This window comes from Poromitra crassiceps (assembly GCF_964638095.1).
Source record: "Poromitra crassiceps genome assembly, chromosome: 3".
In the NCBI taxonomy this organism is placed as follows: Eukaryota; Metazoa; Chordata; class Actinopteri; order Beryciformes; family Melamphaidae; genus Poromitra; species Poromitra crassiceps.
In genome coordinates, this window is record NC_139625.1 from 50729248 (window position 1) to 50749405 (window position 20158).

Here is a 20158-nt window from a genome sequence, read left to right on the forward strand (position 1 = left end):
GCCAAAGTTTAGATAGAAAAGCATGAGCTATCTTCAGGTACTGTAGGTTTGTGTGGCATGGGCTATCTTCAGGTACTGTAGGTTTGTGTGGCATGGGCTATCTTCAGGTACTGTAGGTTTGTGTGGTGTGCATCTCTGCACATCTCGTCTCACTTGGAACGCAGCCACCCGATTCCTCAGTTGCACCTGTGACACCCAAGAAAGGGTTTGCCACTTGTGAATCAGCTCACAAACACCTTGAACCAATTCATGACCTGTGAGAAGAGATGTTCCTCATCTTCGAGAGATCGCTGATGATCACATGTCAGGGTGCGCATATGTGAAAGACGAGGAAGGGTATTGAGTGACCATCGTTATCAAACACAGTCATGGCTGTGGCTCGCCACAGAAAGCTTCCCTTTTTTTTGGCAAACAAAATGGAGGAGTTAGCCGTGAAACATTCTGTCCACTGTCCTAAGTAGCTTCTCTCCCTCTCTTCCTCCCGTCCGCTCGCCATGTCTCATCATCACATTAGGAACGAGATGCACCGGAATAAAACAAGCCAAAACAATTAAAATGTTAACATTGTTAACAAATACCAATCATATTAAAATCTTTAAAAAAAAAAAAAATCTGGAATCCATCTCCTGTACAGCGACTGGCGATTGGTGACCCCCCGCCCGGTTGGTTTGTCAATGGTTTAACACTTGTGCTTCATGGCAAGCTGCAGAGAGATTAGAAGGGTGGGGGTGGGAATACAGTGAGAAAGCTTCTCCATCCAGGAGTGGCACTGTAACTTTAAATTACCTCATCAGCAAAATCCTAGCCAGCTAGAAACAACAAAGTACACTCAATTGATCACTCTTCCTTCAACCCACACTGAGAGTATAAAGTACAGTAGCTGACACTGAGAGTATAAAGTACAGTAGCTGACACAGAGAGTATAAAGTACAGTAGCTGACACAGAGAGTATAAAGTACAGTAGCTGACCCTGAGAGTATAAAGTACAGTAGCTGACACAGAGTATAAAGTACAGTAGCTGACACAGAGTATAAAGTACAGTAGCTGACCCTGAGAGTATAAAGTACAGTAGCTGACCCTGAGAGTATAAAGTACAGTAGCTGACACTGAGAGTATAAAGTACAGTAGCTGACACAGAGTATAAAGTACAGTAGCTGACACAGAGTATAAAGTACAGTAGCTGACACAGCGTATAAAGTACAGTAGCTGACACTGAGAGTATAAAGTACAGTAGCTGACACTGAGAGTATAAAGTACAGTAGCTGACACTGAGAGTATAAAGTACAGTAGCTGACACTGAGAGTATAAAGTACAGTAGCTGACACTGAGAGTATAAAGTACAGTAGCTGACACAGAGTATAAAGTACAGTAGCTGACACTGAGAGTATAAAGTACAGTAGCTGACACAGAGTATAAAGTACAGTAGCTGACACTGAGAGTATAAAGTACAGTAGCTGACACAGAGTATAAAGTACAGTAGCTGACACAGAGTATAAAGTACAGTAGCTGACACTGAGAGTATAAAGTACAGTAGCTGACACTGAGAGTATAAAGTACAGTAGCTGACACTGAGAGTATAAAGTACAGTAGCTGGCACTGAGAGTATAAAGTACAGTAGCTGACACAGAGTATAAAGTACAGTAGCTGGCACTGAGAGTATAAAGTACAGTAGCTGACACTGAGAGTATAAAGTACAGTAGCTGGCACTGAGAGTATAAAGTACAGTAGCTGACACTGAGAGTATAAAGTACAGTAGCTGACACTGAGAGTATAAAGTACAGTAGCTGACACAGAGTATAAAGTACAGTAGCTGACACAGAGTATAAAGTACAGTAGCTGACACTGAGAGTATAAAGTACAGTAGCTGACACTGAGAGTATAAAGTACAGTAGCTGACACTGAGAGTATAAAGTACAGTAGCTGACACTGAGAGTATAAAGTACAGTAGCTGACACTGAGAGTATAAAGTACAGTAGCTGACACTGAGAGTATAAAGTACAGTAGCTGACACTGAGAGTATAAAGTACAGTAGCTGACAGAGTATAAAGTACAGTAGCTGACACAGAGTATAAAGTACAGTAGCTGGCACTGAGAGTAATAGAATTGGGAAATATCTGACTATTTCAGAACTGTGCCAGAAAGAAGAAATAGCTGTGAGGGCTTTCTTATTCCACAGGCGCTGGTAGGTAGCCAGGAGCCCTGGTGCTTTTATTAAGGCAATGACTAGGCATCCAGACTTCATTTATCTCATTAATGAGGGTTGTAATGGGCTTGGCTGGAGGCTCATTAAGAGAGATGGCCTCCAATCTAATTGAGAGCTACAGGTTATGGAGACATGACCATGGAAGACATGCACAGACACACGTGTATACACACACACACCCACACACACAACTACAGACTGAATACAGACTGCTGTTGTGGAATATAAAGGAGAGCTGAAATCTACAGATCTAACAAGTGGGGGCAGTAGAGCGGCACAGACGGGAGTGGTCTGAACAGAAAGTGAACTGTAACTGGGCTGCTGTCACAAAGTGAGGCACAGAGATGAAGTAGCAGAGAGAGGCAGGGTGAGCCGCTGCAACACAGTACTGCTGCAGATGCTTAACGTTAATGCCCCCTGGCTATGATTTATTAAGATATAGTGTTCACAGGTGCCTCTATAATACATGCAGATTGCTTGCATAATAAAGTAGGGAAACTTGGATCCTTCACAATCTATGCAGAGTATCGAGCCTTCCTCAAACTCGCTCCTGGACAGAAAAGTCAGAGGCGAAGTGCAGAAAGTCTTGCTAATGCCAGCAGAATGAATGAATGTAAGGCTAGGCTACCCTGCTGTCTGTAATCCACAGCTTCAGGCACGCTGCAGTATGAGTCTGGACTTCATGTGCAAGCCAAATGAGGAGTTAAAATATCCCACAATACCAAGCAGCTAATGGCGAGAATTGCAAAGAGAAATGCTTGACAATGAGGGATTCTTCATGGCGGTTCTACAGTCATTCTGCCTGAATTGAAGAAAGGCGAGGCATGTTTTGATCTGCTGAGGTTTTTAATTCAGCACGGTGGGGGGACCTCATCTGTGAGCAGTGAGAGGGCTGAGTTAAGCTCTTCAAATGTCTTTCAATTAGACCTCCATCATTGCCATGCATTATGCATCACTCCAAACAGTCATTGCACCAGGTACTGGATGGCTTTACAAATAAAGTACTTGGCATCCCACTTTAGATGGCACATTTCCATCCACTGTGGATCCTGTACTCTAACAGCAGGACAGTGCAGCATCCACTGTGGAGCCTGTACTCTAACAGCAGGACAGTGCAGCATCCACTGTGGAGCCTGTACTCTAACAGCAGGACAGTGCAGCTGTGGAGCCTGTACTCTAACAGCAGGACAGTGGAGCCTGTACTCTAACAGCAGGACAGTGGAGCCTGTACTCTAACAGCAGGACAGTGGAGCCTGTACTCTAACAGCAGGACAGTGGAGCCTGTACTCTAACAGCAGGACAGTGGAGCCTGTACTCTAACAGCAGGACAGTGCAGCAGGGTGGGCTAATTTTGCTGCAGAAGCCAAGCTGCACACAGGGGTGTGTGATATACCAAATACTATTAGAAAGATAGCAATGATGATCACAAAGTCTGTCCATGAGAAATGGAAAGCGATATATTCACTTTTTTTTAACTCATTTTGCAGTAAAAATCTAATTATGCTAATAGCCTCGTTAAGCACATGCGATTAGTCTTCCTGGCATACCAAAGATAGGGATGGATGGATGAGGAAAATGCTATGGAGTAGAACTACGAAAGAGAATAAATGAAGGAGGAGGAAAAACAATTATCTTCCCAGAGCAGAGAGAACAAACCACTGCTGGGAGACTGGAGACACAAGCAAGTAACTAATTTAAATATCCTTAGGGTTAAATACAATGTTTGTTCTTTTTGTCTGAGTCAATAAGTGACTTTGAAATCCCAGCTAGGAATTTCATTTCTATGAAACATGGTGGGACTCAAAAGTCAGAAGTGCAATACATCGTGCTGTATTAAAGTGCATATTATGCATGGTGATGTATCATGCTAACGCATCGTCTCACCTTGTGTGCGGTGACAGAAAACTGCTCAGCACTGTTCATCATGTCTGCGGTCCTCTCCTCGGCTCGACCTAACCGCTCGCCGCGCTCGTTCAGGGCCTGGCTGGCCTTCTGTACAGCACTCGTCACACTGTCTGCTGCCGAGTGCAGGATACTGTTACCTGGAGGGAAGGGAGCATTGAGGGGGCCAGACAGAGGAAGGACGGGTCATGAGGGAAGTAGAGTAAAGAGAGGAGAAAACAGGGAAGGAGAAATCATGATTCCTGAATAGGCAACAAGTGAGCACTTAATAAAATCCACCTGTTAAATAGAGAGCCAAAGTGAACGTCACTTCCTGCTTCAGCACTGTACCAGAGATTTTCATCCGCCATTTATTTTCCCATAGACATGTCGTAAAATGCTTATAAAAATAGTTTTACTGGTTAAAACCAAATGGTTCAGATATATTTAGAAACAGGAGAGACTGCATAACATTTCACACAAGAAATTATTTTTTAGATGTTTTTTTAAGTTTTGGTCTGAGTGAAATGTTCGATGGTCTCTCCCGATTCTAAATATAGCTGAACCATTTGGTTTGCCCAAGTAAAACTATTTTGTAAGCATTTTACGAAATGTCTATGGGAAAATAAATTTGCGAATGAAAATCTCTGGTACAGTGCTGAAGCAGAAAGTGACCTTCACTTTGGCTCTCTACTAGGTGATACATGTCTGTCTGTGAGAGAATCACTGATTGGCTGGTCAGCTGGTTAAGCGAAGCAGGGCACAAGAAGAGAGGGCAACTAGGGCAAATATTTAAACATTGACATTTCAAAACCTTCTTCTCATTTGCCAACTTCATCTCATCTGATCATTCTAAGATTAATAATATTAATAATAGATTAATATTCACAACGACATGGCCTTCAGAAATGCCCCTTGAGCCTGTCACTGTATGACGCATGCATGATCAACCATCATTTAGTGCGGTTTCTCCTTATTTGTTCCACCTCCGCCTCTTCCTTTCTTCTTCCAAAAGCAAAAGACCAGGCAGGGGCCCACACTGCCAGTGCCATTTGCAACTTTTTATCAGACATAATCTCGATTAGAAGCAGCTACCATATATTACAAAATATGATAGGCAAATGCTGCTTTGTTTCATATATCTGGGGCCGGATTCACAAAACCTTCTTAAGAAAAGAAATTTAGTTTTACGAAGAAGAAAAAGAGGAAAAAAGGCTATTCTCAGTTCTTATGTATTTTCTTAACTTTCTTCTTATGCTTCTTCCTAAGAAAAAACTTAGGGGAGTAATGGTTTTCTTGAAATTAAAGAAAATTAAAGTAAAGCATAAATAGAACTGGAAATAAGGTCCAGGTTGTAAAAAACCGGAGCTCCTTTAAGACCTTCCTAAATTTTCCTCATGTCATTTCTTAAGATCTATCTTAAGAACACGTTGGGGAATCCGGACCCTGGTTTGTATATCCAGAGTCCTAACTCTCACGCAGGTGCAGAATGTATGTGCTGGTTGACTGTCGGCTGTAGTGCAACTTGTTGGCCCCGAAACAGGCGATGCAACAGTTGGCCTTCGTTGCCGCTACTGTAGTTCTTTGAAGTTGGGTTGATGTGTTCCAGCCTGAGTTTCTCTCCAAAGCTGATTTTATTCAAGGGAAGCTCAAATGAAATTTACCTGCATCAAATTGAAGTATACAATGTCCGCACCTGCCACACCTCTCATCTTTGTTCTCCCATCACACACAGAGTTTTTATCTCGTCATTCTTTGCGACATTCAGCGGCACTTTCTCTAAATTTTGAACCTCTGGTGCCAGCTCAATCATGGCTTTCCTCCTTTCTAAACTATAGTGTAATAAAGGGAGGACATGAGCTTGTCTCTACAGGTTCCCCCGCAGGCTCAGTTGTGGATATGAGTCAGAGAGCACATCTTCTTTGGATAGCCCTGGCAGCCTCCGACAAGCCATTCATCTACAGCACTTCAGGGAGTGCTGCCGTTGCACACAACACTATAATACGCTAACAATTGGACTATAGCTGCAATCTCCCCGCTGCTTCCTCTGTCGGCAATACACTGGCACTTTTCCAGCATGCTATAATCCCTCATTTAATGTAGATGAATCCGAGGGCGGCGTGCGACATTGGGAAAATGTCTGTATTGTTTTTGAAGTTGTTTTCTATTGGTGATGTGCAATTGCTACCTTTGGTTGCCCAAAAGAAAAGACAATGGGGACTTTCAGCTAGTGGTGCCACCAAGGGCCTGAGGAGCCCTTTCTTCACCAGAACACACTGTCAGTGTTCACAGTGTAACACAAAGACAAAACCACTGGAGTGTGAAACAAGGCATACTCCAGTAGCTCCTTGTAATCAATGTCATTTGAACAATTAGACAGTTAGGACACTTTGGGCTCCTAATTTGGTGACGAACAACGCAGGAACTCCAAGAAGACCATACAGTACATACTGTACATACTGTATACTGTATATGTACTGCACTGAATTGCAGACATACTCTGCAATTCACAACTACACTGTATACTTTTTCTATCTGCTTTAGAAAGTGGTCAAGAGAAAAAAAATACCAGATACCCAGTGGGGAAATAAGACAGATTTGAAGTCTTGTTTTTTTCTATATCGTTAGATATAATTGAGTTTGAAGAGAAGGAACAGAGAGCAGAGCTAGAAGGTGCTGACTGTATTAAGACTTGACAAGCACTCTTCCATCTTCTCCCACTGGAGACCTGCAATATAGCGAGTGTATGTCCTGTGGCGTCAAGGCAGGTAGGCTGAGGGACAGATAATTGGGACAGCTCTAGTGCAGTGGACAGCTCTAGTACAGTGGACAGCTCTAGTGCAGTGGACAGCTCTAGTACAGTGGACAGCTCTAGTGCAGTGGGTGTTATGACAGCTCTAGTGCAGTGGGCGTTATGACAGCTCTAGTGCAGTGGGTGTTATGACAGCTCTAGTGCAGTGGGCGTTATGACAGCTCTAGTGCAGTGGGCGTTATGACAGCTCTAGTGCAGTGGGTGTTATGACAGCTCTAGTGCAGTGGATGTTATGACAGCTCTAGTGCAGTGGACAGCTCTAGTGCAGTGGGTGTTATGACAGCTCTAGTGCAGTGGACAGCTCTAGTGCTGTAGGTGTTATGACAGCTCTAGTGCAGTGGGCGTTATGACAGCTCTAGTGCAGTGGACAGCTCTAGTGCAGTGGGTGTTATGACAGCTCTAGTGCAGTGGGGGTTATGACAGCTCTAGTGCTGTGGGTGTTATGACAGCTCTAGTGCAGTGGCTGTTATGACCGCTCTAGTGCAGTGGGTGTTATGACAGCTCTAGTGCAGTGGGTGTTATGACAGCTCTAGTGCAGTGGACAGCTCTAGTGCAGTGGGTGTTATGACAGCTCTAGTGCAGTGGACAGCTCTAGTGCAGTGGGTGTTATGACAGCTCTAGTGCAGTGGACAGCTCTAGTGCAGTGGGTGTTATGACAGCTCTAGTGCAGTGGGCATTATGACAGCTCTAGTGCAGTGGACAGCTCTAGTGCAGTGGGTGTTATGACAGCTCTAGTGCAGTGGGTGTTATGACAGCTCTAGTGCAGTGGGCGTTATGACAGCTCTAGTGCAGTGGGTGTTATGACAGCTCTAGTGCAGTGGGTGTTATGACAGCTCTAGTGCAGTGGACAGCTCTAGTGCAGTGGGTGTTATGACAGCTCTAGTGCAGTGGGTGTTACGACCGCTCTAGTGCAGTGGGTGTTATGACAGCTCTAGTGCAGTGGGTGTTACGACCGCTCTAGTGCAGTGGGTGTTATGACAGCTCTAGTGCAGTGGGTGTTATGACAGCTCTAGTGCAGTGGGCGTTATGACAGCTCTAGTGCAGTGGGTGTTATGACAGCTCTAGTGCAGTGGGCATTATGACAGCTCTAGTGCAGTGGGTGTTATGACAGCTCTAGTGCAGTGGGTGTTATGACAGCTCTAGTGCAGTGGGCGTTATGACAGTCCAAAAGCAGACGGCGACACCAGCTGGTGTTCCTTCAAAAGAAGATCATGTCAAAGTAATCTGTGCACATTCATCTACGCACAGATGGATGTATGCATGCTTACACCCACGGCCGCACACACATAAAGGATATACACACACAAACCCAACTACAAGGCTTCCCAGAGAGACTAAATGGCAGTGTGTGACTGCGGTCCAGGGAAGTGAACGTTTCCTTATCTAACTTTACAGAAGGGGACCACATCTGGAACTGAAGCCTCACAATGACCAATGGTGGGATATTCCGTATACCCACTTGTCATTTGGTCAGAACTCAAATGATTGTACTCTGAACACAGGACACTAGAACTCAAAAGACAGCTGTAATATTTGGGGACTCAGTAATCTCTCTCTGCAGCAGCAATTATTAACTTTGTACCTCTGTGTCCATTGTCAAAGCACATTTTATGTAATGTGCATACTTTACCAATGAAGGTTGTTGTGGTATATGCAGGCCAAAGCAGGTTGCTGCTGTATTTCTGTATGAAAAAGATTGAAGAAAAAAAATACATTTTCTCTTAGAGGCTCTAGGTCTCCTCCAGGGGGGATAAGACCTTTTCACCTCCAGACAGATTCCTCTTAAGCCTCTCCTCCTGCAAGGAATAATACCCTCATCATCCTATAGAAAAAACCCACCATCGCTACATCTCCATCCATCCACCCACAGAACATCTCCTCCTTTTATTCATTGACACACTGTTTCCTCTCTCAAGTGCCTTTCTTCTCCATTCTCTGATAGGCTGCAGCGTGGGCTTTCCCCATTGGTGAGTGTAATTGCAGAGCAGGCAGGGTGGAGCCATTCTTATGGAGCAGCTGCAGCATAAGGAAGTGAATGTAGCCGTGTGTAGGAGTAGATTAGAGTTAGATGATGTCATCATTGTGATTCAAAACCTGGGCCGTAAGTACTGCCTCTTATTAAAGGTTAAATGTGTCATATTTTTGCTTTACTGAAGCATTACATTACATTACATTACGTCATTTGGCAGACGCTTTTATCCAAAGCGACTTACAATAACACACTTTTTGTCAGCAATAGAGCAATCAACTATGGAGCACAGTCTATGACAACTACAAATCCTGAAGGAACAGTGGTACGAGTTTTTAGTTTAGGGTTTTTTTTTTTTTTTTTTTTTTTTTTTTTTTTTTTTTTTTTTTTTATTTAAATAAAGAGAGAGAAAGAAGAGAGAAAGAAGTTAGCCCATGATTAGGGCTTTAGATGAAATTAGGGCTGTGCAATAAAAACGATATGGCAATATATCACAATATTTCTTTTTGCAATAATGTAAATATTTCAGAAAGATATCGCGATATATCGCTGTATAGAATTTTTGCATAGCCATGTGTTCAGTGACACAGCTATTCGAGTACATCAATGAGACAAATCTGCTATATAAATTCCAATCTGGATTCAGGAAGTCTCATTCTACTGACTCATGTTTACTGTTCTTAACAGACTTCATAAGAACTGAAATGGATGCAGGTAAGCTATGCGGCATGATCTTAATAGATCTGCAAAAGGCGTTTGACACAGTCGACCATAGCTTACTATTTAATAAGCTATCTGCACTAGGCATTAGTCCTCTAGGCCTGAAATGGTTTGTGTCCTATCTGTCTGATAGAGATCAGAAGACCGAAATTCAAGGTCACCTATCCAGGGAACTTCCTGTATCATGTGGAGTACCTCAAGGGAGTGTCTTGGGGCCATTATTGTTTCTGATTTTCATTAATGACATGAGGTCAGCATGTAATGTTAATTTGTTCTTGTATGCTGACGATTCAGCTATTCTTGCTTCCCACAAGGATGAGAATATGCTTCAGGCTATCTTGAGCGATGAATTTGACAAGGTCAGGACCTGGCTCATAGACAACAAGTTGTCTCTTCACATGGGTAAGACCGAATTTATTTTATTTGGCTCACAGCCCAGGCTGCGGAAGCTGGCAACGCCCAATATTGACCTTGGAGGCCAGAGTTTCCCTGACAAATCCTCGATTAGCTACCTAGGTTGCTCATTAGATAGTAGCCTGAGAGGCGAGAACATGGCCTTAAAGGTCATAGGCAAGGTGAATGGTAGGACAAGGTTTCTAGCCAGAAAAACCCAGCTCTTGGATGTAGCAAGTCTTAGGCTGCTGGCTAATTCTTTAGTTTCTTGTTGTTTTGATTATGCTTTATGTTCCTGGTACGGAGGCCTGACTAAAGTCCTAAAAGACAAGTTGCAGGTTTCCCAGAACAGGTTGGTCAGAGTTGTGCTGGGATTAGCCCCTAGGGAACATGTAGGCCACATACAGTTCCAGCAGCTAGGCTGGCTCCCCTTGGAGGCCAGGGCAGTTCAACTGCAGCTAAGGGTGGTGCACAATGTACTCAACAACAGAGCTCCCGAGAACCTCAAGGAGCACTTCCTGAGGAGCGGTGATGCTCATACTCACCACACCAGAGCCAGCATTGCTGACCTGTGCCTGCCGAGGTTCAAAACTAATATGGGCAAGAATTCCTTTAAATATGGCGGAGCGGTTCACTGGAACAAACTTCCATTGCACTTAAAAAATACGGTGAACCCGTCATTCCTTCAAAAAGAAGGTAAAAACCTGGCTTTTGGCCAACGTAAATGCCTAAGCAAAGTAGCCTACTGTTGTTGTTATTGTTGTTGTCGTTGTTATTGCAGCCGAGTTGTCGCTGTCATTGTTGCTGAATTTCCTTGCTTTTTACTAGTGTTTTTCATCGAAATATGTGCATATTTATCGTTTGTAATTGTAATTATTAATTATTGGTCAGTTTTTACTGTCTGTGACGGCCTAGCCATTCAGACTGCCGCCATCTTCTTCTTCTTCTTCTCTGCCACAAGATCAAGGACCACAATGGAAATAAGTCTGAGACTTTATTGTGCTTATCCTTGTCAATTTTTAAAGCGATGATGTATTTTGTATTGCTTTTCAATTGCCGAATAAAATAAAATAAAATAAAATCAGACACAATAAGAATATGTGGGTGGTACAGCGAGCTGTATTTTCAGCTCTATTTTTACATTTTCAGTAAATTATTTAAATGATTGCAATATTACGTTACGTCATTTGACGCTTTTATCCAAAGTGACTTATCACATTTTGTCAACAGTAGAGAAATCAACTTTGCAACACAATCTATGACAGCTACAAATTTTGAAGGAATAGAGTAGCACCTGTAGAAAGTAGATTGAGAAGGAATTATTTATTTATTTATTTTCAGAAAGAGAGAGATGTTAGTTCAAGATGGGCCCAGGTGGAGCCTGAAAATGTGCCGAAAGATGGGCAGTGATTTTGCCGTCCTGACCGAAGGGGGTAGCTTGTTCCACCATTGTAGTGCCAGGGATGAGAAGAGTCGCAATCGGGTTGAGCACTGGTGGAGGAGTGGAGGGGGCGGTGTGAGGTTTGGAACCTGACCATAGATTGTAGATACGGAGGAGCTGTCTGGTGTACTGCCGTGTAGGCCAGTACCAGTGTCTTGAATTTGATGCGTGCCGAGATGGAAAGCCAGTGAAGGTCCCGGAAGAGGGGAGTGACATCAGAGAATTTAGGTTGGTTGAACACCAGACGGGCTGCAGGGTTCTGAATGAGCTGTGCCGGATGTCAGAGGCAGGTAGGCCGGCCAGAAGAACCTTGCGGGAGATGACAAGTGACTGGACCAGGAGTTGTGTCGCTTCTCTCGTGAGAAACGGATGGATTTTGCGGATGTTGTACAGGGAGAACCTACAGGAGCGTGCCGTCGCTGCAATATGTATCGTATCACAATGTATCGTGATACAATCCTGATACAATCGTATTGTGACCCATGTATCATGAAACATCGTATCGTGAGGTCCTTGCCAATATGCCCTTTTCAGACCAACCGTTTTGAGGTTGTAAAGCAGGTGTAACCAATAACATTAAAGAAAGGCTTTGCCAATTTTCAACCCGCTTTGTATCATTACAATGTTGGTAATACAGATGGGTAGAGTTTACCTCTTTTTCAAGTTTTCCTGTGCCGAATACTCTGCAGTTTATTCCATCTCAGAATGACACAAAACACCATGCAAAACGTGAGGGCATCTGTTCGAACTCCAGATATTTTATTTTTTCTATATAGCGTTAATGATAGCAGCTGGCGGGGGCGGAGTTTATATGGCATGGGGTAATGCTAAAATGACCTGGAATCAGTTAAAAATGCTAACAGGAAAACACTAACAGGAATACACCTTGATGCCAGAAATACACTTGAAATTAATCTTGATGGAATCCTCACAACCGACCCAACTGAAATAGCTGAGGCCTTTAATAAAACTTTGTTGACTCTGTGGCTAATATTGCAGGCGTTTTCAGTTGACCAGTTTAGCACATGTTCAGCAAGTACAGTAGAACCAGCCTTCACCATAAAGAAGATCCCTGAGTCAGAGGTCGCGAAAATCATCACATCTCTTAAATCATCTAGAGCAAAGGATGTGTTTGGGATGGATACTGTACATACAGCCATGCTCAAAGATCTCAGTCCAGCCTCGACTAATCCCATAACTATGATCCTTAACCTCTCAATATCACAGGGGCCGTTTCCAAGTGCTTGGAAGTCAGCAATTGTCACTCCTATTTTTAAATCCGGCGATCCACATTCCATCAATAATTACAGGTTATTATAAGCACAAGTTGCACATTGTTCTTCCCATTGTGTCAGGTGTCAACAGTCTATGACACTGGGGACAACTGTTGCCAAAAATTATAATCTCTGTCATAATCTCTGTCATAAGGATGGAGAGGCTCAGATCCCTGAGAGCCAACTCACTTAATACGTTTCTAACTATTTGGGACCCGTTTCTGGCATACCTCGACGAGGTTGGGGGCGGTGGGTGACTTGGCCGATTGGTTCCCCTTGGACCCCTGAGTGGGACCCTATGTGCAACGTTTCTTACAAGCACATAAGCACACTATATGGACGGTAGCACTACATTATAATTGTCGATTATTATATGTTTTTTTTCTTTCTTTCTTTCCTGTGTCTGAGCTTGTTTGTTTGTTTTGTTTGTATATTGTTAAAATTTTAATTTGAAAAAAATAAAAGTATTTTTATTCATTTCCCTGTTGTGTATTTTTTTACCTGTGTCCTTTTTTAACTAGTGCTATCTTTGCTCTGTATGTCTTACTATTTACTGCTATCTTTGATCTTTTAGGAAGCCTTTTACAACACCTTGGCCAGGGACTACAGGGAGCCTTTACGCCAGGGGTCTCAAACTCCCGGTCCACGGGCCAGACACGCCCCCTAAAACGATTTCATACGGCCCGCCACTTGATATCAAGTTATAGTGAAATCAGGCCCGCACCTCCGCTCGTTGTAAAACACAGAGCGTGCTCCTGAGGTGCTGCCATCATGCAGACGAGCTGCACACCAGGGTTGCCACATACATTTCCATAGATGTGCAGTTCCTTGGGTAAAGTTAGCGTAAAGTTTACGCTAAACCTGGTGTATTTACATTTTAGGTGGTGGCCACACTGATCTGTCAGAAAATGGAAACAATTATAAAACGGATAGATGCATGTCCTTTGCGTTGTTTTTCAGATGACCTGGGGAAGCGCAGCATGCGGCACTCTGTAGTCAGGAGGACGTGGGCTTAGAGCTGGAACATAAACAGTTAGAGTTACTGTAGTTGTGTGGCAATAAAACGCCACCGATTGACCAGTTTGATATAACGGTTAACCAGTTAGAGTCTTTCCATAAAGCCCAACAGCTTTGATATTTGTTGGCTAGTTGTTGATATTTATAACAATTTCGGCTCTAATTAACATTTTTATCGATGCGGGAGATTGTCATAGCCCGCGACTTCCGCTCCTCCATTTCCGCTCTGAAAACAGACCGTCCAACCAATCTGTCCATCCAGAAAAAATTCAGCCCCCTTGAACTTTCTGGCCATCAAAACATATGCAAATTTGCTGGAGACGTACGTGTCATCAGTCCTCCACGGACAGACGGACAGCTGTCTTTGAAAATGAATGGAAGGGAATAGAGAAATTAACGCAGACGGACAGACCTCGGATCAGTGTGGCCACAGCCTTATTGTTGATTAATATGCTTTGTCCCTTCTTTAATAAACTGAACTGAACAGAAAATAGGAACTATGAGCAAAAACAAACATAAAAAGGAAGGAGAAAGTTAATATTTGAAACTCAACCCCCCCTTTTACAGTTCTGCTCTAATCAGTAGATTACAGGTTACACTGTGGCTCTAGGTCTAGGAGAATGGGCTGATGAATATCAACAGGAACTTGTCAGATACCGTTCTTATATGAGATGATGACTGCCAATTTACACTCACTCTCAAAGCATATGGGATAGATTATGTTGAATGGTGAAGTTTGCACGCCGCACGCACACACACCTACTCAAAGAAAGGCCCATGCAACCAAGAAATGAATGCTGCAGTACCTTCAAGACCTTCACTTTGACAATGTAAATTACCATATTAATTCTGTACAAGGATCATGCTTTGGGGCATACTGTGTGGGTGTATGAAGAGAATGTTTTACACGTTTCTTATTAAGTATTAGCGAGCACCTTTGCACTTTACCAAGCTCCATCATCAAAAGTTATACATACTGTATAGCAGATATGGCCAGAGGGCTTTGGTCTGCTGTCATTCCTCTTAAAAACCAGGTGCACTACGAAACACACAAATGTCAAGGATTTTCCCAAGTGATCCCAATCCTATTCATAGCTTTGCCTGTACATCCTAAAGGTACGGTAACGGCCCCCTGGTCTGTTCTGAGCATCAAACCAGAAGAAAAGGAAAAGAGTCTGTGTTCAGTTGACACTTGCCTTTAAAGGATAACTGGTTATTTTCAAACTGGGCTTTCTTTTTCTAGTTTTTGCCATCATGACAATAGCAAAGACTGGGCTTTTTTTTTTACACAATCTTTTTTTTAAGGCACATGTTGAAAATGAGCGGAATTATACTTTAATAAAGCTGAATGTTGCTTCTCCCCATCTTTATCTGTAATATTTTGACCAGTATTTTTATTAATAGAATGAAAAGAAAAGAAAAATGCACTGAAGATGTATAAAATCAGAAAAAAAACCTAGATTGGAATTTGGCTAATAACATAAGGGATATCACATGGTCTTTTGTATCCTGCAGTTTAATTCATGCAAATCTTGACATTATCTGCAGCAGCCCATTACTCTTAATGTTCTTTTCATCCACATTTTGATGTAGCCTGAAGATATTCTAATTGATCTGGGAGTAGAGTGGAGGTTTGGCCTGAGTGACTCCTTCAACCCCTTGGTGAAACACATGAAGAAAGCAGATCACTCTGCGTCAACATTTTTCTCTTTAGTTTAGTCACTGTCTTCAGCAAGACACTGTGGACACTAATGGGGACAAGCATGGGACATTTTGTCCTAAATGCACCACAGAGCCATGCCACCGCTGACAGACAAATAGCTACTAGGTATTCATGTACCATCTACTCGCTCAATCAGCTTCACACAATGCATTAAACAAACATAATCTCCATCGTAACAGTCTTGAATATGCGGGTTTAGCTGCAATCTGAATTTGTGAAAATCATACAGTCGTACAGACTGGGACCCTGAAGCAAGTAGGACTATTTGTACTGCCCTTGTGTGTCAAAATGTTATTTACCTCTGAGTCTGCACAGTATTAGTCAGTGTGTGTGTGTGTGTGTGTGTGTGTGTGTGTGTGTGTGTGTGTGTGTGTGTGTGTGTGTGTGTGTGTGTGTGCTGTGACAGTCTGTCAGTGAGTGGTGAGGACAGTGAAGATAACTCACATAACCTTTGGATGTAAATGTAAACCCCCCTTCGGCATGTACTGGTCTCTCGCAGTGACAACACATCCCAGGGATATACTGACCTTTGTTAGTAAGGGGACGTTATTTTCAGCGACGTTCAGAAAATGTCTCTACCTCTGTCTTACCTTGTCTTAGTAGATGACCATGGTGTGCAACCAAGTCTTTCCTCATTCTGTTCAAATAGACCTTGCAACGGAAAACGACTGAATCTACAGCTTGGTCTTCTGTGATGAGAAAATATCAAGAGTCATAATCAGTTTCGGTGTTCAGAAAATGAAATGATTTAGAAATTAGTCGAGAGAGGTTACGGCTTTTGGAGACAGAATTACTTATTAAATCACAGATTAAGCACTGTTGATTAAAACATTGGGACATTTTATGTTGTGATACTTCAACTGGTTAAACATGTTAGTGGAGAGCTCTACAGTATGAAACTCAGCCCACATTCAAGCAGGTTGCACAGCGGCCGAGCTGCCAATCCCAGCTGCAGCTCCAGCTCGACGATATATATATATATATATATATATATATATATATATATATATATATATACATACATACAGTATGTATATATATACTGTATATATATACACACTGACACTATACACACATACATATACACACTGTATATATTGTGACGGCCCTAGAGCCTATTGCCCGATTACTTTGGCCTGCATACTGTTTCCAGTTTTGCATTGCAGGTTGCTGCCCACACACTTAGCTCATGAACAAATGCTAGTGAGGCAGGAAGACTCAGGAGAGTCAGTGGAAGTCGGGATACAACAGTGCGGGCACCAGCCCAAGTCTACAATGATAACAAGGCAATTACCAAATTAGCTTAGCAGTACTGCTTTTATTTCCAGACCAATTACACGCCCCATCAAGAATAAAAAAAACATGCACCTGTGCATCTACCCCATATGGCTCTGAAAGCAGTCTATTGTAAATGTACATTCCTTAATGCAATTTAAATTTACAACTTTAATTAAAAAAAATGCTGCCAGTGGCATTTTACATTCAGGTACACGTTGTCTTTGCACCATAATAACTCCCAACTGTTTCAGCAATGTACTGCACTGTTAAGTCTTTCTGCAATATGACATTCACGATGTTAGTTTCTGAGAACATCTGAGGATTTTCATGTCAACAATACTGCTACTATTCACAGCGACAATGCATGGAGGCTATGCAGCTGGCTACTGTATGTAGTCATCACTTCCAGCTTTCCATCAGGTTCACACTAACTTAACAGGCCACTTGTAGTGTCGTCTAATCAGCTTGGGAAAGAAAGGAAAAGGAACAACACGATGAAAGCTCTTGGCATCCACAGACTGCTGATGACTCTTGTCATGCCAAGCCTTCAGTGTGCCCCAGCACGCACACACGCACGCACGCACGCATGCACGCACGCACGCATGCACACACACACAACACACACACACACACACACACACACACACACACACACACGGGACACGGGCGACAGCTTCAAGAGACTGGCCAATTAATATAATGTTCATTCACCCCATACTGCTGCAAAACACTGGAAAAGTGACAAGCCATTTCTTGTGTGTTCACACAGCCAGAGGAGCTATTGATCAGCAATCTTCTGCAGAATAGATAATTGCCTTTCAAGATGATCCAGTGGAGAGTTGGAGGCTTTGTTCATGCACCTCCTCCCTGGAGGACAAACCAAATAAACAAGGACGTGATCCATTGTTTCGCTTGCATGTGTGTCAATCGGACAATTTGAGTTTGTTTTGATGCCCAGCTTCTGTGGAAATACAATCTGCTAATTTATGAATGGGTCTGTGTGTGCCAACTGTTTTTACAGAGGGTTTCCATTGTTAAAGTCTGTAGTCTGTAGACCGAGTCCCCCACAGTTATGGTCCCATACCTGAGCAGCGTCATGATATTTGTTTTGCACTGGTGTGAGACTTAAACTGGAGTGGACAAACTTGGCAGCAGGCTGGCATCCTCTCTGCTCCTTTAGTCACAAAGGACTGTCACCTTTTGGGGCTATCACATACAGCATCAGCCACACACTGAGTTAAGAGTTCACTATCAAATCACATACAGCATCAGCCACACACTGAGTTAAGAGTTCACTATCAGATCACATACAGCATCAGCCACACACTGAGTTAAGAGTTCACTATCAGATCACATACAGCATCAGCCACACACTGAGCATTAAGAGTTCACTATCAGATCACATACAGCATCAGCCACACACTGAGCGTTAAGAGTTCACTATCAAATCACATACAGCATCAGCCACACACTGAGTTAAGAGTTCACTATCAGATCACATACAGCATCAGCCACACACTGAGTTAAGAGTTCACTATCAAATCACATACAGCATCAGCCACACACTGAGTTAAGAGTTCACTATCAGATCACATACAGCATCAGCCACACACTGAGTTAAGAGTTCACTATCAGATCACATACAGCATCAGCCACACACTGAGCATTAAGAGTTCACTATCAGATCACATACAGCATCAGCCACACACTGAGCGTTAAGAGTTCACTATCAAATCACATACAGCATCAGCCACACACTGAGCGTTAAGAGTTCACTATCAGATCACATATGCCATCAGCCACACACTAAGTTAAGAGTTCACTATCAGATCACATACAGCATCAGCCACACACTAAGTTAAGAGTTCACTATCAGATCACATACAGCATCAGCCACACACTAAGTTAAGAGTTCACTATCAGATCACATACAGCATCAGCCACACACTGAGTTAAGAGTTCACTATCAGATCACATACAGCATCAGCCACACACTGAGTTAATAGTTCACTATCAGATCACATACAGCATCAGCCACACACTGAGCGTTAAGAGTTCACTATCAGATCACATACAGCATCAGCCACACACTGAGCATTAAGAGTTCACTATCAAATCACATACAGCATCAGCCACACACTGAGCGTTAAGAGTTCACTATCAGATCACATATGCCATCAGCCACACACTAAGTTAAGAGTTCACTATCAGATCACATACAGCATCAGCCACACACTAAGTTAAGAGTTCACTATCAGATCACATACAGCATCAGCCACACACTAAGTTAAGAGTTCACTATCAGATCACATACAGCATCAGCCACACACTAAGTTAAGAGTTCACTATCAGATCACATACAGCATCAGCCACACACTGAGTTAAGAGTTCACTATCAGATCACATACAGCATCAGCCACACACTGAGTTAAGAGTTCACTATCAGATCACATACAGCATCAGCCACACACAGAGTTAAGAGTTCACTATCAGATCACATCAGATCAGTGGGTAATTTAGCGTTTGCGCTTGTTTAACGCCGTTCGCAATGCAAATTGGGGGCGGGCACAAGCGAATGCCTGTTATAATTGTATAATTGTGCACATGCCAAAGCAGGCGTTTCAGTGCTAAAATGTGGGGATAGATGGCATTATCCTATCGTCAGCAGCGTGCAATTACTTTGCGCTAAGAGCTTTGAAAAGGACCTCTTATCCTCTAAAACACTCGCTGCGCTTGAGCGCACCATAATCTCTGCGCAGCGCAGAAACGTCATACGCACGGACGTGCCACCCCAGGACATAAAATTCTGCTGCTAAAATTGGGAAACCAGCAGTTTATTCGGTGAGGCAATCAACTATAATTCACTGAGAAACTTTTATCACATTGCAAGGAGGGGTTATGGTAAATTAATTGAGAAAACTTGTACATTGTAGCCTACTTGCAATAGGCTATTCACCTTCACCTGCTATAACCCGGAGGGTCGTTGGCATCACAGCCGATCTGTCACAAGCCTTGGCACGAGTCGAGTTTTAATTGAGTCCACTGTAAATCCTCCGCAGTTTACCCGCTGCAAACACATTTCTATTGTCCCACTCCAGTCAACAAAATAACCCGAATTGCATCAAAAGTCTGATGTTTTTAACGGGTATATGATGTGATGGTGTCGTTATGAGATAGGGATAATATATACAGTCAATAGGCCTACACCTATCCAAATTACGCATGGGGAGAATTACAGCATGCCTCACGCAAATTATAGGCTATTACAGGGACTGCAAGACGGGAATCTGATTGATGTAACGGCCAGGCATTGCCAGGCCACACCTGTGAATAATTCTGGTGGTTAACACCGCCCAAATCCAGTTTGTGCCATGCATAAATGATTTGGCACGCCTCTAATCTGCGCTTGTGCCCGTTGTTGTGATAAGTTATGCTCCCCATCAAGCG

At 43.0% G+C, this 20158-nt stretch overlaps 1 protein-coding gene across 2 annotated transcripts in view; it reads right to left on the reverse strand.

Moving 5' to 3' along the window:
* Nucleotides 1-573: 573 nt before the first annotated feature.
* stxbp6 (syntaxin binding protein 6 (amisyn)) overlaps nt 574-20158 on the reverse strand; it is a 133802-nt gene continuing 114217 nt past the window's right edge. For both annotated transcript variants that reach the window (XM_083633700.1, XM_083633699.1), the window contains 2 exons: nt 4088-4245; nt 574-703 (listed from right to left, as the gene is read on the reverse strand). In XM_083633700.1, coding sequence (XP_083489826.1) covers nt 680-703; nt 4088-4245 — 182 coding nt within the window. In that variant the 3' untranslated portion in view covers nt 574-679. The remainder of the gene's footprint in view (nt 704-4087; nt 4246-20158) is intronic.